General features: G+C 32.6%; 1 protein-coding gene across 36 annotated transcripts in view; it reads right to left on the minus strand.

The window, feature by feature from the left end:
• Positions 1–19,405, minus strand: part of RIMS1 (regulating synaptic membrane exocytosis 1) — a 521,220-nt gene that overhangs the window by 175,483 nt on the left and 326,332 nt on the right. For 35 of the 36 annotated variants that reach the window (XM_017871387.1, XM_017871389.1, XM_017871390.1 and 32 more), the window contains 4 exons: positions 10,390–10,457; positions 8,514–8,624; positions 6,178–6,277; positions 1,605–1,728 (listed from right to left, as the gene is read on the minus strand). In XM_017871387.1, coding sequence (XP_017726876.1) covers positions 1,605–1,728; positions 6,178–6,277; positions 8,514–8,624; positions 10,390–10,457 — 403 coding nt within the window. Of the gene's footprint in view, positions 1–1,604; positions 1,729–6,177; positions 6,278–8,513; positions 8,625–10,389; positions 10,458–17,605; positions 17,694–19,405 lie in introns of all 36 variants that reach the window. The other variant, XM_017871385.1, reaches the window with a different exon arrangement.

A 19,405-nucleotide genomic window follows, 5' to 3' on the forward strand; every position in this document is an offset into this window, starting at 1 on the left:
ACTACATTAAATATTATTATTAAAACATAGCTCTCCAGCCTGGGTAACAGAGCAAGACCATGTCTTAAAAAAAAAAAAAAAAAAAAAGAAGTAGCTAAAATTATTTTTCTAGGATTCTAATAACGTATTTATTAGAAAGTTGATATCACCTTTGATTCTGATTCAATTATAATCTTTGTATTCCACATCCTTTGACTTCTATAATCTATAAATTATAATTTTTGTATTCCATATTCCTTTCAATTCTATAATCTATAATGTGTTTAGAATTTGGTTGTGCAGATGATTACTTCTTAATTAATTTTCATAAAAAGTAAAAATAATGTTATTCCAGTCTACTTTAATTGTCTGTTACTTTTTTAAGTCACCATGAATCAGTTCTGTGTCAGTTGTTTACTTTTAAACCACTATATATTTGAAAGTATTTGGCAAGTGCACAATGCTTGATTCTAAACTTTAGCTTTCATACTTTTGATTCATTTTCCAATTTACTTACCTCTTTTCCAGCCTTATATTTACCTCAGCACTAGAACATACGTCATGTAAAACTAGCATAAATCGTAGTATTGTTATTTTAAAAGTCTACATGGAAATGTACAACACTTCTGCAAATGTCTTCAGTGTTCACTCTTAATAATCACCAGTTAAAATTGGTTAAAAGCTTGCCTTTATTTTAGAGTTTTATATATTAATATTATTTGATATATGATCATACATTTTCATTCTTTGAGAATTATGATAATTATATCTTCTTGTATGTTTTGCATTGACATATATTTGAGAGGCCAATACAAATTAAAGGTTAGCACTTTTTCAACATAAAAAGCCTTGAAGTAATGGCTGTATTATATTTTGGAGAACAGGGAAAAAAAGAATCATTTCCAAGAATACATTTAAACATTAAGCCAAGTATAATAAAACAGTTCAAAATGTCTTTAAAAATCACAGACTGGCAAAATGAATATTTATTTTAGACCATGTGGGTTTGCCAAAAAAAGGTAATGATATGGGGAAATCTATATACATACATAGAAAATATCCCACTGGCTATAGATAATTAAATTGTACAGAAAATTGAGGTTTTAAAAATATTATGACCAATTAAAATGTTAAAATATTTAATACTCGCTTGATTTTAAATAAAAGTTGAAATTACTCATGGGTAAAGAGACAGAAAAAAAATTCTATTATTTAGTAGAATAATAAAAAGTTCATGTAGACATATGAAACCATTAATATTTTAAATAACACAAGGAGTTTGTTAATGTCTCTCTTAAAGGAAATACTACTTATTAAATTAGAATTACTAAAATATATCTGCCATTAAAAGAAAATTTTACTTGATATTTCACTTGCAAAAAGTACATATTGATATTTTTTGATATTACAATTATTAAAGTGTGGAGCTTCTAAAATGTAGTGAAGTAAACTCAGTATTCCAGTTAAAAAATTAAGAAATTTTAATGATCTAAAAATGTATGCCCATAATTGATGAAAAAACTATCCATGTTAACATGTACTGTATGAATGTATAAAATTCTTTTTAAAACCCTACTAATACATGTAATTTACTAAACTTAAGAAGTAAGTTTTTTTAGCCTTACCCAATAGGCCTTGAAACAATAATTTCAACTTGAGGTTCTGATTTTGATTCTAAAATAATGTTGTAAACTTCTTCATTTGTAGCTCCCGGCAGGGGTTTACCATTCCATTCTAGAACTTCATCCCCTTGAATTTAAAAAAAAGGGTATTTTTTTACCTTATATATTCTGTTTATTTTTCGTATCTTTTCTCTTTTTTAACAAAGAAATGCAAAACATATACAAATAGTTTAATTGTCTAGGCTCTGCTTTCAAAAGCAAATTGATTGCCATATAATGTCAGCTAAATGGTTCTTCTAAACACTTTTCTTTTCTTTGTTTTCTTTTTTTCCCCAGAATATTACTGGTGACTGGAAACAGTACAATACAAAACTACCTTTGTCTTTTGAGATATACCAGAAATCATATAAAAATAATCTCATGCTATGGGATGGAATTAGCACAGCCTATTTGGAAACATTAAAAAATCATAATTAGCAGCATGCCCTCCATATAATAAATGTAGGCGGCTCTATTTTTGAAAGATTCTTATTAAACTGTGCATAAATCCTGTTTTATTTTTGGAAGAAAGAGCAATTAATATTTGTTAGCATGAATTTCCCAATTACAAGTCATGCTTCAATGTCTTCACCAGATGCACAACAGAATAAAAATGCATGAAAGGATTTGAATTCACACCCATCAGTTAACGCAGGTAGCTATGGCAAAATTACAAAGCAAGCAGATGTAAAACTGTTGCATGACAGTTAACCCACTTCCAGATGTTCAAAACACATATATACTATACATAATCTATATTGTGAACATTAAAGTACAAGTAGAAAACACTTTAAAGTAACAAAACATTAATATAGTATGTAGCAGTTTGTTAAATATTCTAAGATTAATCAAGGGGAGCTAAAAGATGTTGCGTTAAAAAAATACAGGCTAACAACTTATAGTTGTTATTTTAACTAGGGTTTTCACACCATAGGTCACGTGAAAAAAAAGTATTTATTTTCATAAATATTTAAGAAGTTGTAAGTACTAAATGGTTCTCTGCCTTAGACCCTTCAATTCAAAATGGTAGTCTCAGCTGAAATATTCCAACCTCAGTGATGCACTGAGGTGTCTTAATTTGTTGATGTTTATGCTTATTTTGTTGTTCTCAGTATCTAGAACATTTTATGAGCAAAGTAAATTTGTGTTGACATACTGGGTCAATATCATCAGTATACATTTTACAGCCAAGTATAAGCATAAAATCTTTTCAATGTGTAGCTAGAATTTTTTAAATAAAAGTAGGAAAATTGCTTTGCTAGTATTACTTTAAAGTAATTATATTTTCCAGTTGTTTGCTCACTGAAGAGTAAAAAGCAAATATGTGAAAAGTACATGATGCTGCTTTGGTTTGGTAAGATACTAGGGTAATCACCAATTCTTTCTTTCTTTCTTTCTTTTTTTTTGAGACAGAGTTTCACTCTTGTTGCCCAGGGTGGAGTGCAGTGGCGCGATTCGGCTCACTGCAACCTCCGCCTCCCAGGTTCAAGCACTCCTCCTGCCTCAGCCTCCTGAGTAGCTAGGATTACAAGCATGCACCACCATGCCCAGCTAAGTTTTGTATTTTTAGCAGAGACAGTGTTTCACCATGTTGGCCAGGCTGGCCAGATCTCCTGAACTCAGGTGATGCATCCGCCTCAGCCTCCCAAAGTGCTGGGATTACAGGTGTGAGTCACGGTGCCTGGCCACCAATTCTAATAGACTGCCCTAAGCTGTTACCTAGAAAAGCTTTTCAAATAGGCAATGAACATACTTCACTGTAAAAAAAAAAAAAAAAAAAAAAAAAAAAAAAAAGAAAATGATAATTACAAATTTACAATATATCAAGAGTGCTTTCAAAATTTTTTGGCCAAGAAAAGAAACAAAGTTGACATCATGGTCCTGTACACATAAAATATAAACACTATATATGTGTGTGTGTGTATATATATATTCATATTATATGAGTACATACATATATATACACTAAAACATTTGTAAAACAATACTTACCCTGATTTTTCTATTCTATTATGTTCTACTTCAATTTTTTAAAGTGGTAGGTGCAAACGATTAAATTGATTTTACTACCCAATAATAAGTTGCAACCAGCAGTTTGCAAAAGTACTGCATTTTAAAATTCTCCTTTTCATAAGCAGCAACCTGGACACATAACTTTTAATATCAAATTAACTTAATATATATGCTTATTTATTTACAGATTAATAATTCCTAAGCCAGAATGCTTTTTTTTTTTTTTTTTTACATTATTTATGTGTGGATAATCAAGCAGGGATGTAGACAATGAGGGTAGAAAGATGAAAATGACATTTTATCAGTCTTTAAATTTGGTCATGAAGAAATGATACAGAAACAAATAACTTTAATAAAATATTTTATATGCAACAATAGAAGTTCATTTGAGGACCAGAAACAGAGTCAAGTGGTGCCAGGAACATAGTAATTAGCTATTGTTCCAGGTGAGATATTAGGAACCACTTTAGAATTAAGGCAACTTCAGATGAATTGTGAAGGATGGAAAGGCCTTCAACAGGAGGAGTAGAAAACTAGGTAGACAAGAGTCATTGACCATGTCTTCTAGGTGGGAAACAGCCTGACAGGAACCTACAGGTGGACCAACATCCCGGACAGCTGAAAGTGTTAGTAGAGGACAAGGCTACAGAGCTTTGACTTGAACAAATGATAACTAGGAAACACTGAAGGACCTTCATAATAAAGAGAGTGTCAGTGTCATTTTTGTATTTTACAAGGTTAAAAGAAGTAGCACTACAGTGCACAGACTTGAAGTGGGGCAGTACTAGATAAAGATACTGCAAGATTAAAGCAAGATTGCAAATGTTAAATAAAAGTCACATTGATTTTAAAAAAACTGCACGGTAGTTTTATAGGCTAAAGATGTTTATATGCAAATAATTCTATTTGCAAATATGCAAATATTTAGTCAGTTCCTAAATTATAATGTAAATCAAATAGGATATATGATTGAGTCTGTAAAATCACTTTACTTTTTTCAAATACATAAATTGCTTAGAATGAAAAGTACACTTGTCTGCTTTATAGTTAAGCTGAGCTTTTAACATTTCAGATTTAAGTTTCTCAGGCTCTTGGCTCATAAGGGTGTTACACAAATGAAATGAATCATTAACAGATATTTTATATAGAACACCCCTCTTCTTTTACTTCCTAAGTAACTTCCTATTAAAACATAGTAATGTGTTTATAATGTGTATATAATGTTCATAATGTGGTCTGCAAACTCAGGTTTCTGTAGTTAAAGTTATCTTACATTAGCCAACAAGGGATTCTCAGACTTCCTGAGGCTTATTTTTGAGTCATTAGACAAACACATACTCAGTTTACTGACACAGTCAACCCTGAATGAGTTATTTTCCTACTGAATCATAACTGGTACTTCATAAGAAATAACAGTGTAACATTTTTATACATATTCAAAGTCATATAGCAGATGGAGAAAAATCCATCTGTACGGAGTTTTCTTCCTATACACCTGCACAGCAAGTCCTTGTCAAATTAAAAAAAAAACTAAAATGATTTTGAACTGATATCCTGGTAAACAAACACACTGAAAAGTCTTTAAGAGCCCTATAGTATTTTGCCAAAGTTTTCAAGAATCACTAACTTAAAGTTTAAAAGTTAAGAATATCACCTGGAAATGTAGTCTGTGTTATGGGTTATTAATCTTTAATTCTACAGCTCAGCCAACTGTGTTTCCTTTACAGTTGTCTGGCAAATACATAAACAGCCATCTAACAAAAATATTTCTACTAAGCTCTGCAGTAAAGTCAACTGGAAGAAATATTTTAATGTGATTTTAACAAAAATGAAAAGTTAACAATTTACCAAAAACAGATTTTAAAATGTGTTACTATTTAATATATGATACATTAACATATATTAAATAATTCCATTGTGCCATGTTCAGTTATAGGGCAACAAAAATCAATTTCTAAATACCAAGAGGCAGCACATCTGCATGAGTACAGTATATGTCACTTTTAAATTAACTAATATTTTATTATACAATCTGTGTAAGAAATGTTATAATGATTATGTTTTACTAAAAACACTGCTCCTGAATAAGTGCTTTAGGGCCGCTCTGAAAAATTTGGCAATTACTGTAGCTTAAAATATAAACTAAATAACTAAATAGTGATATAAATTTTTTTCACAAAGATAAATTGTTTCAGATTTCAAGTTTTGTAGCAATATTATGATGTCATCTACAAAAATGAGTAATTCTTCTATATTTTACATCTTTTATTTTATATAAATAAAGAAGATTCCTACCCTTACTCTCCAGATTGCTGCTGATGTAGAGTTACTTACTATTGCAATTGGTAAATATTCATATCAGGAAAAAAATTTGTATTCATGCATTAAAATTTAGTGACTTCATTGATACATACATACATACATATATGTATGTATGTATAAAACTAACCCCAAATTGAAAACCATCAACTCATGTTCATGTATGGAGAAAACACTGTTTAAATATTAAAAGAAGAAACTTTACCTGCTCTTAGGTGTCCAACTACATCTGCTAGGCTACCCTTCTTTACTTTGGTGATGAAAGCACCAAGTCGTCCTAAGTCAGTCATTTTTCCTCCAACAACCTGGATAATTACAAATTTATAAGTTTCCAAGACTCACACCAAAACATAAGCTTATTAGTTTGAAGAATTAATCCTACATTCTTTTATGATGTACTTGAAATTGCATGTAGAAACATTAATGAAGTGAAAATTTTTTTTTTTTTTTTTTTTGAGATGGGATCTTGCTCTGTCACCCAGGCTGGAGTGCAGTGGCATGATCACAGCACTGCAGCCTCGACCTCCCAGGCTCAAGGGATCCTTCAAATTCTGCCTACCAAGTAGCCTAGACCACAGGCATACACCACCACGCTCAGCTAATTTTAAAAATTATTTGTAGAGACAAGGTCTTGCTATGTTGCCCAGGCTGATCTTGAACTCCTGGGCTCAAGTGGTCCTCCTGCCTTGGTCTCCCAAAGTGTTGAGATCACAGGTGTGAGCCACCAGCGCTTCACTTACATTTTTGATTAAATAGCTGGGAGAACAGTTTTGAAAAGAAAACATCTCATATTTGAGATGACTATGTGTCCTAAGGAAGTTTGTGTACTGATTTCTTTCTTTCTTTTCATGTACAGATTTCTTTCTCTCCCCTTCCCTCCCCCCTTCCCCTCCCCTTCCCTCCTTCCCTTCCTTCCTTCCTCTTTCTTTCTTTCTTTCTTTCTTTCTTTCTTTCTTTCTTTCTTTCTTTCTTTCTTTCTTTCTTTCTTTCTTTCTTTCTTTCTTTCTCTCTCTCTCTCTCTCTCTCTTTCTTTTCTTCTCTCTCTTTTTTTTTTTTTTTTTTTTTTGAGACAAGGCCTCACTCTATCACCCACAGAGGAGTGCGCTGACATGATCATAGATGGCTACAGCCATGAACTACCAGGTTCAAGTGATGCTCCCACCTCAGGCTCCCAAATAGCTGGGACTACAGGCATGTGCAGGCACTACAGTCAGCTAATTTTTTAATTTTAATTTTGTAGAGAAGGGGTCTCACTATGTTGACCAGGCTGGTCCCAAACTCCTGGGCTCAAGTGACCCTCTCACCTTTGCCTCTCAAAGTATTGAGATTAAAGGCATGAGCCACTGCACCTAGTCTGTACTGATTTCTTAAAAGCAAGCTTGTCCAACCCGCTGTCAGTGGGCCACAAGCGGCCCAGGATGGCTTTGAATGTGGTCCAATACAAACTTGTAAACTTCCTTAAAACATTATAAGGTTTTTTTTTTTTTTCAGCTCATCAGCTACTGTTAGTGTTGATGTACTTTATGTGTGACCCAAGACAATTTTTCTTCTTCCAATGTTGCTCAGGGAAGCTAAAAGATTAAACAGCCCTGTCTTAAAGTGACCTAACAATAAAAGGGCACCATAAATAATGCATATACTTAGAAGACAGGTGCCAGGTCTTCCCCACTTAGTATCAAACAGCAAGTGTTTGACCGTTTACATTAAAGTTCATTTTTCTTTATCATTCAAATTCATGTGTACCATTTGAATTATTATTTCTATATGAAGACAATATCCCATTGTCAATATCAGATCTTGATCAGATCTTGATCTCTTTTGTATATCTGTAGTAAAATGTAGGTCTATGACCATAAAGACTAGATTCAAGCCAAGAAAATGACATTTTGGGGAAGCAATTTACCATTGTGCAAAGCCTAATAGCCTAAATGCATCTCTGCAGCTGACCATCTCATCTGAAATATGTATCTATGCCCATAAGACTATCAAAGTCTGAGTTTTATTATAGAATATTTTAAAATCTATGTTTAAGTTCTTCCAATGCAGGGGCTCAAATATATATAATTTAAAATGAAGAGAATATCACCAAAAGTTGAGATTCATCCACAATTCTTTAGTGGCACACTCATTAGTGGACATAATCAGAATTATTTCACACAGGAGTAATTAACGGTAATAATCAACAAGAGAGCCCTATTAAGTACATTAATTTAAAAAAATTCTTACAAAATTCTTGTAATTAGAAAGTGATCCCTTTAATGATGTTTATGTTGCTGCTCAAGTTACAATAAAAGTCCACATTATCTATGCTACTTTCCATTTAAATCTTAATGCAAGAAATCATCCTGAACTTTATAGTCAGAAAAAAATACATTAGTTTCCCTAAATTTTATTCAATTTTCCTAACACATCTATATGCTATATCAATAAAATTATATAAAATATTACAATTACATTTAAAAATCATTGCCAGAAACTCTGATGAATGCAGACCATAGTGTAATTCACCCTTTAAGAAACATTTTAAACCAGCATACTTACTTTCAGACCCAGCAATGCACCTGATTCTTTGGGCATGGTTGTTCTCTTGTTAAGAATAACACGTCCAATTAATCGGTCCCCCTCTTTAGATGGCTGCCACGTTACAGGATGCTGTTAAAACATAAACAAGTTTAAAAAGTAATATATACAGAATGGAATGCATTCAGCTATAAAAAGAATGAACTCTTGTCATTAGACGTAACATGGGATAGAACTGCAGAACATTATGTTAAGTGAAACGAGCCAGGAACATGTTAGTTCCTGCATGAAAGTTAAACACTGCATGTTCTCACTCACATGTGGAAGCTAAAAAAAAGTTCATGTCGTAGTAGTACAAAGTAAAATAGAGGATAATAGAGGCTGGAAAGTCAGGGAGACGGGAAGGATAGGGAGAGATTTGTTAAAGAATATACAATTACAGCTATATATGAGGAATAAATTCTGGTGTTCTATAGCACTACAGGATGACTATAGTTAATAATATATAGTTTCTAAAAGCTAGGAGGAGGACATTGAATGTTCCCAACACAAAGAAATGATAAATGTTTGAGGGGATGGATATGCTAATTACCCTGATCTGATCACTATACATTATATGTCCTGAAACATCACTATGTACTGCATAAACATGTACAATTATTATGTGTCAATTAAAAAATAAAATATAAGAGAAATAATAGGAACAACTGGCAGAGTAACTTAGAAATCATTATTGAAAAATATTTTCATTTATAATATCAACCTAAAAATATTTTTAAATCCTAAGGAATTGATAAAGAAACTGGGCATATCCAGACAAAAATATTATTCAGTGGTACAAACAAACCAAAAAGCATTACCAAGCCACAAAATGACAGGGAAGAACGTTAAATGCATATTTCTAAGTGAAAGAAGCAAATCTGAACAGGCTATAAATTGTAAGATTCTAACCATGGGACATTCTGGAAAAGGAAAAACTACAGAGACAGTAAAAAGATCAGTGGCTGTCAAGGACTCAGTGGGGAAGAAAGGAGAGAGGGATCAATAAGTGGTGCCAGGGATTTTTAGAGCAGTGAAACCATTCGTTGTGATACTGTAATGGTGGATACATGACATTATAAATGTGTTAAAACCCACAGAATGTATAACATGAAGTATGAACCTAATGTCCACTATGGACTTTGGTCAATAATAATACATCAATATTTGCTCATCAGTTGTAACAAATGGACCACACTAATGCAAGATGTTAATAACCAGGTAAACAGGTGGAAAGGGGTGGAATAAGGAAGTATATGGGAATTCTGTACTTTCTCCTCAAATTTCCTGTAAACTTAAAACTGCTCGAAAAGGCCTATTAAACTTTTAAAAAGTAAACAACTTGCTTTCTTTCCTATAGACACAAATTATTGGTTGTAGCATGATAAAATTTCCTCAGTTAAAAGACACTCTAGAGGAAATTTCAGTGGACTCCATCCTTGGTTTATAACTATATTTCATTTGTAGCAGAAATTTATACTAAAAGTTGCTTAAAGTGGTTGGCAAATAAGTATACATTTTTAAATGGTTCTAAAATGGAATTAATTGAAATTTAAAAATATATCTGCTTATATAAAGGAAACTGATTCTGTATGTTGACTTGTTAATGTTAATATCCATAACCAAACATCTCAATCTTTCTTACAGTCATTATTTAATAATCGTTTTTTACTTAATTTAAAATTTGTTATAATTATTCAGTAATAACTGCTTTTTTCTTCAAAACTGTACTATCTTAAATGAAATCAATATTTGCCCTTACCAAATGAATAATGGAGCAGATACCACATTCAGACAAAGGACAATGAACGAGCACACACATTCCCTAAACTTCAAACACACTTCCCAGAAAACTTACCGAACTAATAGGTGATGTCTCCCGGCTGTGCCACGTGGCAGGATCCAACCAATAATAATCCAAATCACCTGTGCAATAGAAAAAAGAATGAAAAGTGTAATGGTGTTAAAGAGAAGAGTGTATCACTTTAAGCTTTACTTCTTCAATCTATAAAGTAAAGGGTTATAATATCATAAGCTTGAGCATGTACACTGCAGAATGATGCACACCTGTGTTGCAAAGGTTGTGACTTGAATCACTGGAATGAATGTATGCTACAAATGCACTTCATGCAATGAATGGCTACCTTTTTCTCTCATAAATCAGTCTGGAAACACATATAAGTGTACAGAAAATTAATAAAATTGAAATTACTACTACCACCAATGTTATTATTCAAAAGGTAATTATTGCAATTTGCAAAACTCTATCCTGTAATTTCAGGAACTTAGTAAAAACGCCTAATGACTTCCTGAATGCTGACTCATCTTGAAATTCTGTGATAAATTAATAGAAACACTGAGATATTTGCAGAGAAAGAGAATTATATTTCCCCCCAAAAGAAAAATTGATCATTAAATTAAAAGCTACTTTAAGAAGTCTTTGAAGTTTAAAAAAAAAGATAAAAACTCATCCTAAACACTTCAAGAAAACAAAAGTTCATTGTGTCCCTCAATAACCTGACTTAGGTCTTGAAAACTACTCCTCAGGATTCTTCTCTCGTTCATGCCCCAATTTCTCATATGGTGGTTCAACCCCTTGTCTCACTCATATTATCCTAAGTGAATCTATTAATATTATAAATCTAATATGAGTGAAACATGGAGTTGAACCACCATATTATATATATATGTGTATATATATATGGTGAATACTCAATCTGCAAAAAATTGTTCCTTACAGGCAAAGGACCAAAAGCTGATGTTTCTGGGTAAGATTCAATGGTGATACTCAACACACTTTATTATGAAAACAGTGCTATCAAGCAGTGCTATTCTATGATATAGTAGAAGCTTTGTAGAATAATGATGTTGAATGGAGAATCTAATTTAATTGGTTTGGTACTGGATAAATATTACACATAGTCTGTCAGACGATTCCAGTGAGCAGCCAGGACTCTTACAGTATCCTGTAATAAAATGGATGCTACAGATATTGCAGCTTAACAAATTTTGCTTTTTCCAACTTTGGTCATACATAGTTTTGTAGCTATCTACTAAACATTGCCAACAAATGTAAATGTAAAAAACACATTCATTATTTTAACATATAATATTTGTATATATATTAGTATACAATTACACCTCCTTCATATTCTGAATGGCTTCTAATAGTTTTATGATTACCGATTAAAATATAACATTTTTGCTTAAAGACTTATAAAAAATAAAATCTAACATCTAAATACTTAGTTGTAAACTACATTTGTTTCTTCTATCCCTGTAATTACTGTTTGAAAGATATTACTGAACTTCTAAGCACTCTTAATTGGTCTTTATAACTCAGATTTCACTATTATTAATGGAATAAGCAACACTCAACAAAACATGCTCCTAAAATATTCAGAATCTAGTATTTCATTAACACAAAACATTTTCCTTGATTATTTTTGTAATAGTTGATTAAAGATATTGACTGCCAGGTGGCATAGCTGCAAAATGGTAAATTCACAGTATTTGCTTGTGGAGTCAATACAAAAGCACCTTGGTCCTAACAGCCAATGGAATCCCCAAGGAACTAATTCACTATTACCATTAATTTAGAATCAGGAAATATGTCAGCTGCTTGTGTCTATGGAAATGTCTCAAGTTCATAACTAGCCAAGTTCAATGAAGTGTTGTAATTTTGAAAATCATTTTTTGTGAAGAATTTAAAATTTTTTATACTATACCTTGTGAAAAGTAGGTTATTAAACTTAATAAACACACAACTATCAAGGCAGAAATAAAAGTCAGCTAAATTACACATGAATTTTCTATAAAGAGAACTGGTGTTTTCTAAACCCAGGTCATTATTATTAGAGTATGTAACAAGGCATAAACATGTATCTCTATCTCTATAATTTAGAATTGTGTATCTTATGATGTCTAGTGTTAAAGTACAATGGATTTCAATAAGATCAATCAATGCCAATTAAACAAAAATCCCTTCAAAATAATACACATGCACGATTGAGCACGTGTATGTTAATATACTTAGTAAAATTAAGTTTTACTTTAATTTAATTCCTCTAATTTCAAATATTAAATATCTATTTAGCAATTTACATGACAGCTCTACTTGACCAAGTGAATGCGCACGTAGTAAAGGAAACCTTATCTGTCCCAAAGCCTTGAAGTATTAGAAAATTTGAACTTCCTGGCCGGGCGCGGTGGCTCAAGCCTGTAATCCCAGCACTTTGGGAGGGGGGGCCGAGACGGGTGGATACGAGGTCAGGGATGAGACGATCCCTGGCTAACACCGTGAAACCCCGTCTCTACTAAAAAATATCAAAAAACTAAGCGGGCGGTGGCGGGCGCCTGTAGTCCCAGCTATGGGAGGCTGGGCAGCGAAGAATGGCGTAAACCCAGGAAGGGCGGGCTTGAGTGGCCTGAGATCCGGCCACTGCACTCAAGCCTGGGCATAGGCGAACCCGTCTCAAAAAAAAAAAAAAAAAAAAAAAAGCCAATTTTTAACTCTTGACTCTCTAGAAGTATATGCGCGTATTTTTTAATATCATTATAATGAATAATAATAAAAGATGGAATTCAAACCAATTCTAAGATTGGCTCACAGCAACTCACAGTAATGAATAGCCATTTCAAATACATATTTGTGGTCACCTTCAAAAAGAGATTGTTCTTCCTAGATATTAATAGAATAGATTTCCATTAAGAAAAAAAAAGTAAATTTCACAGACCAAGATTCAGAATTATCCTTCCAGGTATTTGCTGAACCTCTTAAAATATTTTCGTCTTTTACTTTTTTGAGTTCTCTATAGCAGGATGTGAGTTGGAACTAAACGAAACATTGAACAAAATATGTTTATTAAATGTTTTACGCACTGCATACACAAAAAGCCAACTGAGTTCTAAGAACAGGTTTTTAAGTTGAGACAAGGTAAGAATTGACACATGGACACATACCATGGTCAGCACACACAAGTTAAATATTGTTTTAGTTACACTGTGATATTAAAAATACACACATTTTAATATTTTACAGGGATATTCACTTGGGAAACAGTCTTCTCATGGACAAGAGTTAAAATCTGAAGTCTAAGAACTAAGATAAACTCTTAACTCTGGATTAATATACTAAAGATACCACTTTGAAATGTTTTTTCATATTTCAGAAGTCTATTTAAGATGGTTCCATGCCTACAATGGAAAAGTATGCTTCCACTTTCCCTAGATTATATATAATAGAGGAGCTAACTTTGGAATATATAAGCAGTAATTTGCTATACAGCAAAGTCCTAGAAAGTCTAATTTCACCTAACTAGAGGTCAGGGATAAGAAACAAATATTATTTAATAGTGCTTATTATCTAGGCATTACAATAAAATGAGAAGATACACTTGTTAAATTAAATCATTAATCATACAATCTATAAAATATTAAAGTGTATTTTATAAATAAATCTATATGTACTGTTGCAAAATTTATATAAATTATCTTTCACAATTGAATTACTGTCATTCATGATTGAATTATTGTCAAAGTTCCTAGCATAGTGAAAATACTGGTCCTCAAATACTTTTTGTTAATTTTATTCTAAATTCAGGCCAATATTCACTCCCTAAACATATCTGAAGGCAATCACTGCATAAAATTAGGTAATACAGATTTTTGTCCCTTGAGCTCAAGGCCTAAAGTAGGGCTAGGTGGCCTCTCCAGATCACGGGGCTTCAGCAAGAACGTCTTTAACAATTTTAAGTAACTTAAAATCAAATTTCTGGTTTTGGTTCTAGGACCAAAAAAAAGGTATAAATCCTTGGGAGAGTTGCATATTATCTCTAGCCATTAGGAGTTCATTAGTGCTCTTGTTTTCTAAATGCATCTTAGAAATTTCACTTTGGATGGCAGCTATGTTTACCACCAAAGACACTCAACATAAATTACAATCAAAGAAATACAAATCAAAACCACAATGAGATAGCATCTCATACCTGTTAGGATGGCCTATTATAAAAATATAAAAAGAAATCAGTGTTGATGAGAATGTGGAGAAATTTTGGAACCTTTCTACATGGCTGATGGGAATGTAATCAGTACAGTCACTATGGAAAACAGTATAAACGTTCCTCAAAAAATTAAAAATAGAACTACCATATGGTCTAGCAATACCACTTCTTATCCAAAGGAATTGAGATTAGAATCTCAAAGATATATCTGCATTCCCATGTTCACTGCAGCACTATTCACTATAGCCAAGAGGTTGAAACAATGTCCACGGACAAATGAATAAAGAAAACGTGGTATAAACATACAACATAGTATTACTAAGCCTGGAAAAAGAAGGAAATCTTGCCATTTTTGACAACATGGATGAAACTTGAGAACCCCGTGCTACGTAAGCCAGATAAGGAGGACAGTGTTATACAAGGAATATAATGAGGAGTATAAGTATAGTATACGAGGAATCTAAAATAGTCAAACTCATGGAAACAGAGAATAGAGTGGCGGTAGCTAGCAGATGGGGAACAAGGGAAATGGGGAGGTATAAGTCAAAAGGTACAAAGTTTCAGTAATACAAGATGAATAAACCCTAGAGATTTACTGTATAGAATTGTGTCTAGAGTTAACAATACTGTGTGTGTCATACTTAAAAATTTGCTAAGAAGGTAAATCTTAACTTTAAGTATTCTTATTACAAAAAAGAAAATAATAAAGAGGGTGGAAGTTTTGGAGGTGATGGATATGTTTATGGCATAGAATGTGATGCTAGTTTTAGGAGTGGATATTTCTCTCCAAACTCATTAAGTTGTATACAATAAACATGCACAGCTTTTTCTATGTCAAATAAACCTCAATGAAGTGCTTTTTCAAAAAAGAAAAATATTTCCCTTTTAAAGTTCCGCTTTGTTCATAATTGCACTCTGCTTCCATCCTAAAACCAAGAACATCCCTGTGTCTTTCTCTCTGATATGTAACTTTGATAATTCAGGTAAACTTAAGTATTATTGAGTTGATTATTAAGTTATTGGTGTGACAAAGATGTTTGTATTCAGAAATTATTCACACTCAGTGAAACCTCCAGAGTTGAACTACCCCAGAGAGTGATTAAATATTTGCTTGAAGCCGTGCAGTGCCATCCTTATGTTTTACAATTTTAGGACACAGGCAAGGAAACTCAGTAGCTGGTCCAGGGAAAGGGCAACTTTATTAACATATTTGGTAGAGGCAGTATTCTTTCTGGTTGTATGTATTGTTCGTTAATTTGAGAGCAAATTTTTGGGATGCAGACACCACGATGACACAACTCTACAAAGCAGTTATATGGAACTCAGAATCAAAATTTCTGGCTGAATCATAAGCTCAGTCATTCAACTCAGAATATAACTCTCATAGAACCCCTCTTTCTTCTGAGGGTAGAATGAGATCATGTGCACGAAACTGCTTTGTAAGTATAGAGCACCACAGAAATCCACATTGTCAGAGTATAAAATGTATACTAAAACAGTTTGCATTTTATAATTACAAGCATTTCTGTCAATTCTAATAGCATGTACAAACTAAGAAAAAATGTATTTTTCTACCCAGTTTATTTGAAATCTTGAGTAATCACAAAACTTCATTATGTTTTAATTTCTCCATCAACATTATTTTATGCTAATATTTATAATCATATTCATATAACACTTAAAAAATCAGCGATTATGCAGTAAAAAGAACTTTGCACTCAGAGTTGGAGACTTGTGACTAATCCTAAATCTGCCATATTAGGTGCATTCTTTGATAATATCTCCTCATCTCTATTAACCTTGTCCTCTTTTACAAAATAAGAATAGTGCCTTTCCCCTCATAAGCACTTTATGAGGATTAACTGAGATATGTCAGTATTGTGAATTGTAAAGGAGTTTAGAAATACAGCTTAATGTCTCATTACACACTTAAGATGAAGAATATGAAATCATGGTGTTAGAGATCAGACTTACAGTTAATTAGTGATCGCAACCAAAATATAAGTAATACCTGTAATCTTTGCAAAATATGCTTTGAAATGGGCTTAGAAAAATGATGAAGTCCTGTTGTTTGTAAAACTTATTAACTGGCCAGATTATTCAAGATATCCCTAACAATGTTTCCTTGAAGCCAGCTTGCATTATACTTTAAAAATTATTTAGTACACATTAGTCGTAAAATATATTTTAATATTTATTTTCTAATAGGTTGTAAGCTTCCTAACTTTCTGTAATTCATTTTTTGGGTTTATATTCCTTAAAAAATTATCTAAACAATAATAGGATTGATGGTAGTAAGAAAATAACCATTGTAAGTTTAAACATGAAATACAGTTACTGTAGATAATGGAGCTTTGAGAAAACACAGAAAACATTGTGGGTTTGCTTTGAAAAGGGTAATCAGTATTGAGAAATGAAAAGAAATTGGAGATAGTAAATATCAGTCATCGGTTTAATTCTTCCTAGTTTTAAAAGTTATGTACATTTATATAAATTTAGATTTTGAGATAACATGAAGTTTTGGGGTCCAGAAACATTCCCAAAACACCATGATGTTCAATGCCATCTTTCTTACCTCTACATTGGCCTGGTGCTATAAGGCCTTAGATAAATTTTATAAATTAAAATTCCAGAAAACTTGGACAACAAACACACAAACACATACACACACATGCATGCTCACACAACTTTGTGCCTTAGGATTATAAAATAAGGATGTGGTCATGGTCTTCAAGAAATCTAGACCATACTGTATTATCTGTATTAAATGACAATGAAAATGTATCTGAATAAAAGTCTCCAAGGTCATTGATAATGGCCAAAATGCTTTCCACACATTAACAGTTTGGAGAAGAATAAATTTCATGTGTAAATATGACCTGAGGCCTAATAACTGAGAAATTTCTCCCCCAGAATCTAAATATAGAATAGTAAGGTAACCTGGATAACAAATCACAAAATTGACAATCTTAGGGATACTTGTTTTTTTCAACACAATGACTCTTCATAAATAAGAATTTGGGAAGTGCTGTACAACGGAGGGAAATATTTTACTGCAACTTTCCAACTGACCAGGATTCCACATTGACACTGAGTATTCCATTCACGTGGGAGAACAGGTTGTCAAGTGCAAAGTCGCGGAATAACCAGCCAGGAAACCCTGTGGAAAAAATTGGGGTTTATTTGTTTTCATTGTTTGGGGACTGGATGTTAACCACAGGTTTAAGAAATTGTTGTGATGGGCAAGTTCACAGCAGTGACATTACAAGAACAAACTCTACATATAAATATCTTTGATAAAGGAAAATGTTAGTCCTTATCCAGACCCAGGCAACACTAGCAAAACAGCATTAAGTTGAAATAATATTCTGAATGTCAAATCAATTTTTACCTGCCTCTATATTCCAAAGACAAAGAAAAAAAATGTAAAGATGGATATATGCTTTTAGTGATATAAATGAAAATAGTAAAATGATAATAAAGATGAATTTTAAGGGTACACAGAACAAATTAGAAGTACTTATGTGGGACTGATACTTCTTATTTTAAAATATACTATTAATCTACAAAAAAAGTAGAAAAGTTTATACTGTAGCAAATAGTGGGTAATATAAACAAGTTTTGACACCAGAGATCCCTTGAGTGACTATGAATAGTTTGTTTTTGCCTTTCTTTTCTATTTTATTCTACTTATTTTTTGGTTTGTTTGTCCTTGTTTTTATTTTGGCTATGCAAACAAATAATTTATAGATAAATTAAAGGACTTTATTTTTAAGTTGGAAATTCTTTGACTGGCAGTGGAAAATCACCAGGCATAGAAGTTTGGAGAACATTTTATTTTATGCCTCAGCATTGTTTTTGAGAAAACTTCTAGATAGCCATATTCATAAAACTCCAAAATTACAGCCATAGGAAATGAGATTGCAAAACACTGCAGTCACTGGTCTAAATCTCTGACTCAATGCAAAAGGGGTCAAGCTTTATAAAGTCACTTTTTTTCAACTGTTCTCCAACTCCATGTGACAGAAGTAAATAAATAAGATAAACCACAAAAAATTGAGCACAAAGAAACAATATCAACAAATCCATATGGATCGTATATACAATTTTTATTAAAAAGCAGCCTGTAATCCTAGCACTTTGGGAGGCCGAGACGGGCAGATCACAAGGTCAGGAGATCGAGACCATCCTGGCTAACCTGGTGAAATCCCGTCTCTACTAAAAAATACAAAAAAAACTAGCCGGGCGAGGTGGCAGGCACCTGTAGTCCCAGCTACTTGGGAGGCTGAGGCAGGAGAATGGCGTAAACCCAGGAGGCGGAGCTTACAGTGAGCTGAGATCTGGCCACTGTACTCCAGCCTGGGCGACAGAGCGAGACTCCGCCTCAAACAAAAAAATAAAAAAAGCAAACTAAGTTAATGTTGGTCAAAGATTAACTTACTGACTCAAGAAAGAAATTATCTTCCAGGCATCCTAAATATTTGACTGAATAAATAGTTCTAAATCTATATTTCCAGCATAATTATTTAAAAATATCTTCATGTTAGAACTGTTACTTTAAAAAGTAAGTAAGCCTCACTGACCTAGACTAAAATTGCTCAACGCTGGTTTCTTGGTTTTGTCACAGGTGCAAGAGAATCCAATTCCCAGCTTGCCTGGTTGTTTAAATACATGACTTGACAATCACTAGCTGCACGGAACTACCCACAAGTACACTTTAGAAAGTATATCCTTGAAGATACTGCCCTACAAATTTCTGAAATGTTTAACACAAAGCAAAAATATATACAGAAGTCTTTGTGAGGGCTATGTGGTAAATCAACTTATATTTTCTTTTTTTTTTTTTTTTTTTTTTTTTTTTTTTTTTTTTTT

Source organism: Rhinopithecus bieti, unplaced genomic scaffold, assembly GCF_001698545.2.
Source record: "Rhinopithecus bieti isolate Rb0 unplaced genomic scaffold, ASM169854v2 scaffold_4709, whole genome shotgun sequence".
NCBI lineage: Eukaryota > Metazoa > Chordata > Mammalia > Primates > Cercopithecidae > Rhinopithecus > Rhinopithecus bieti.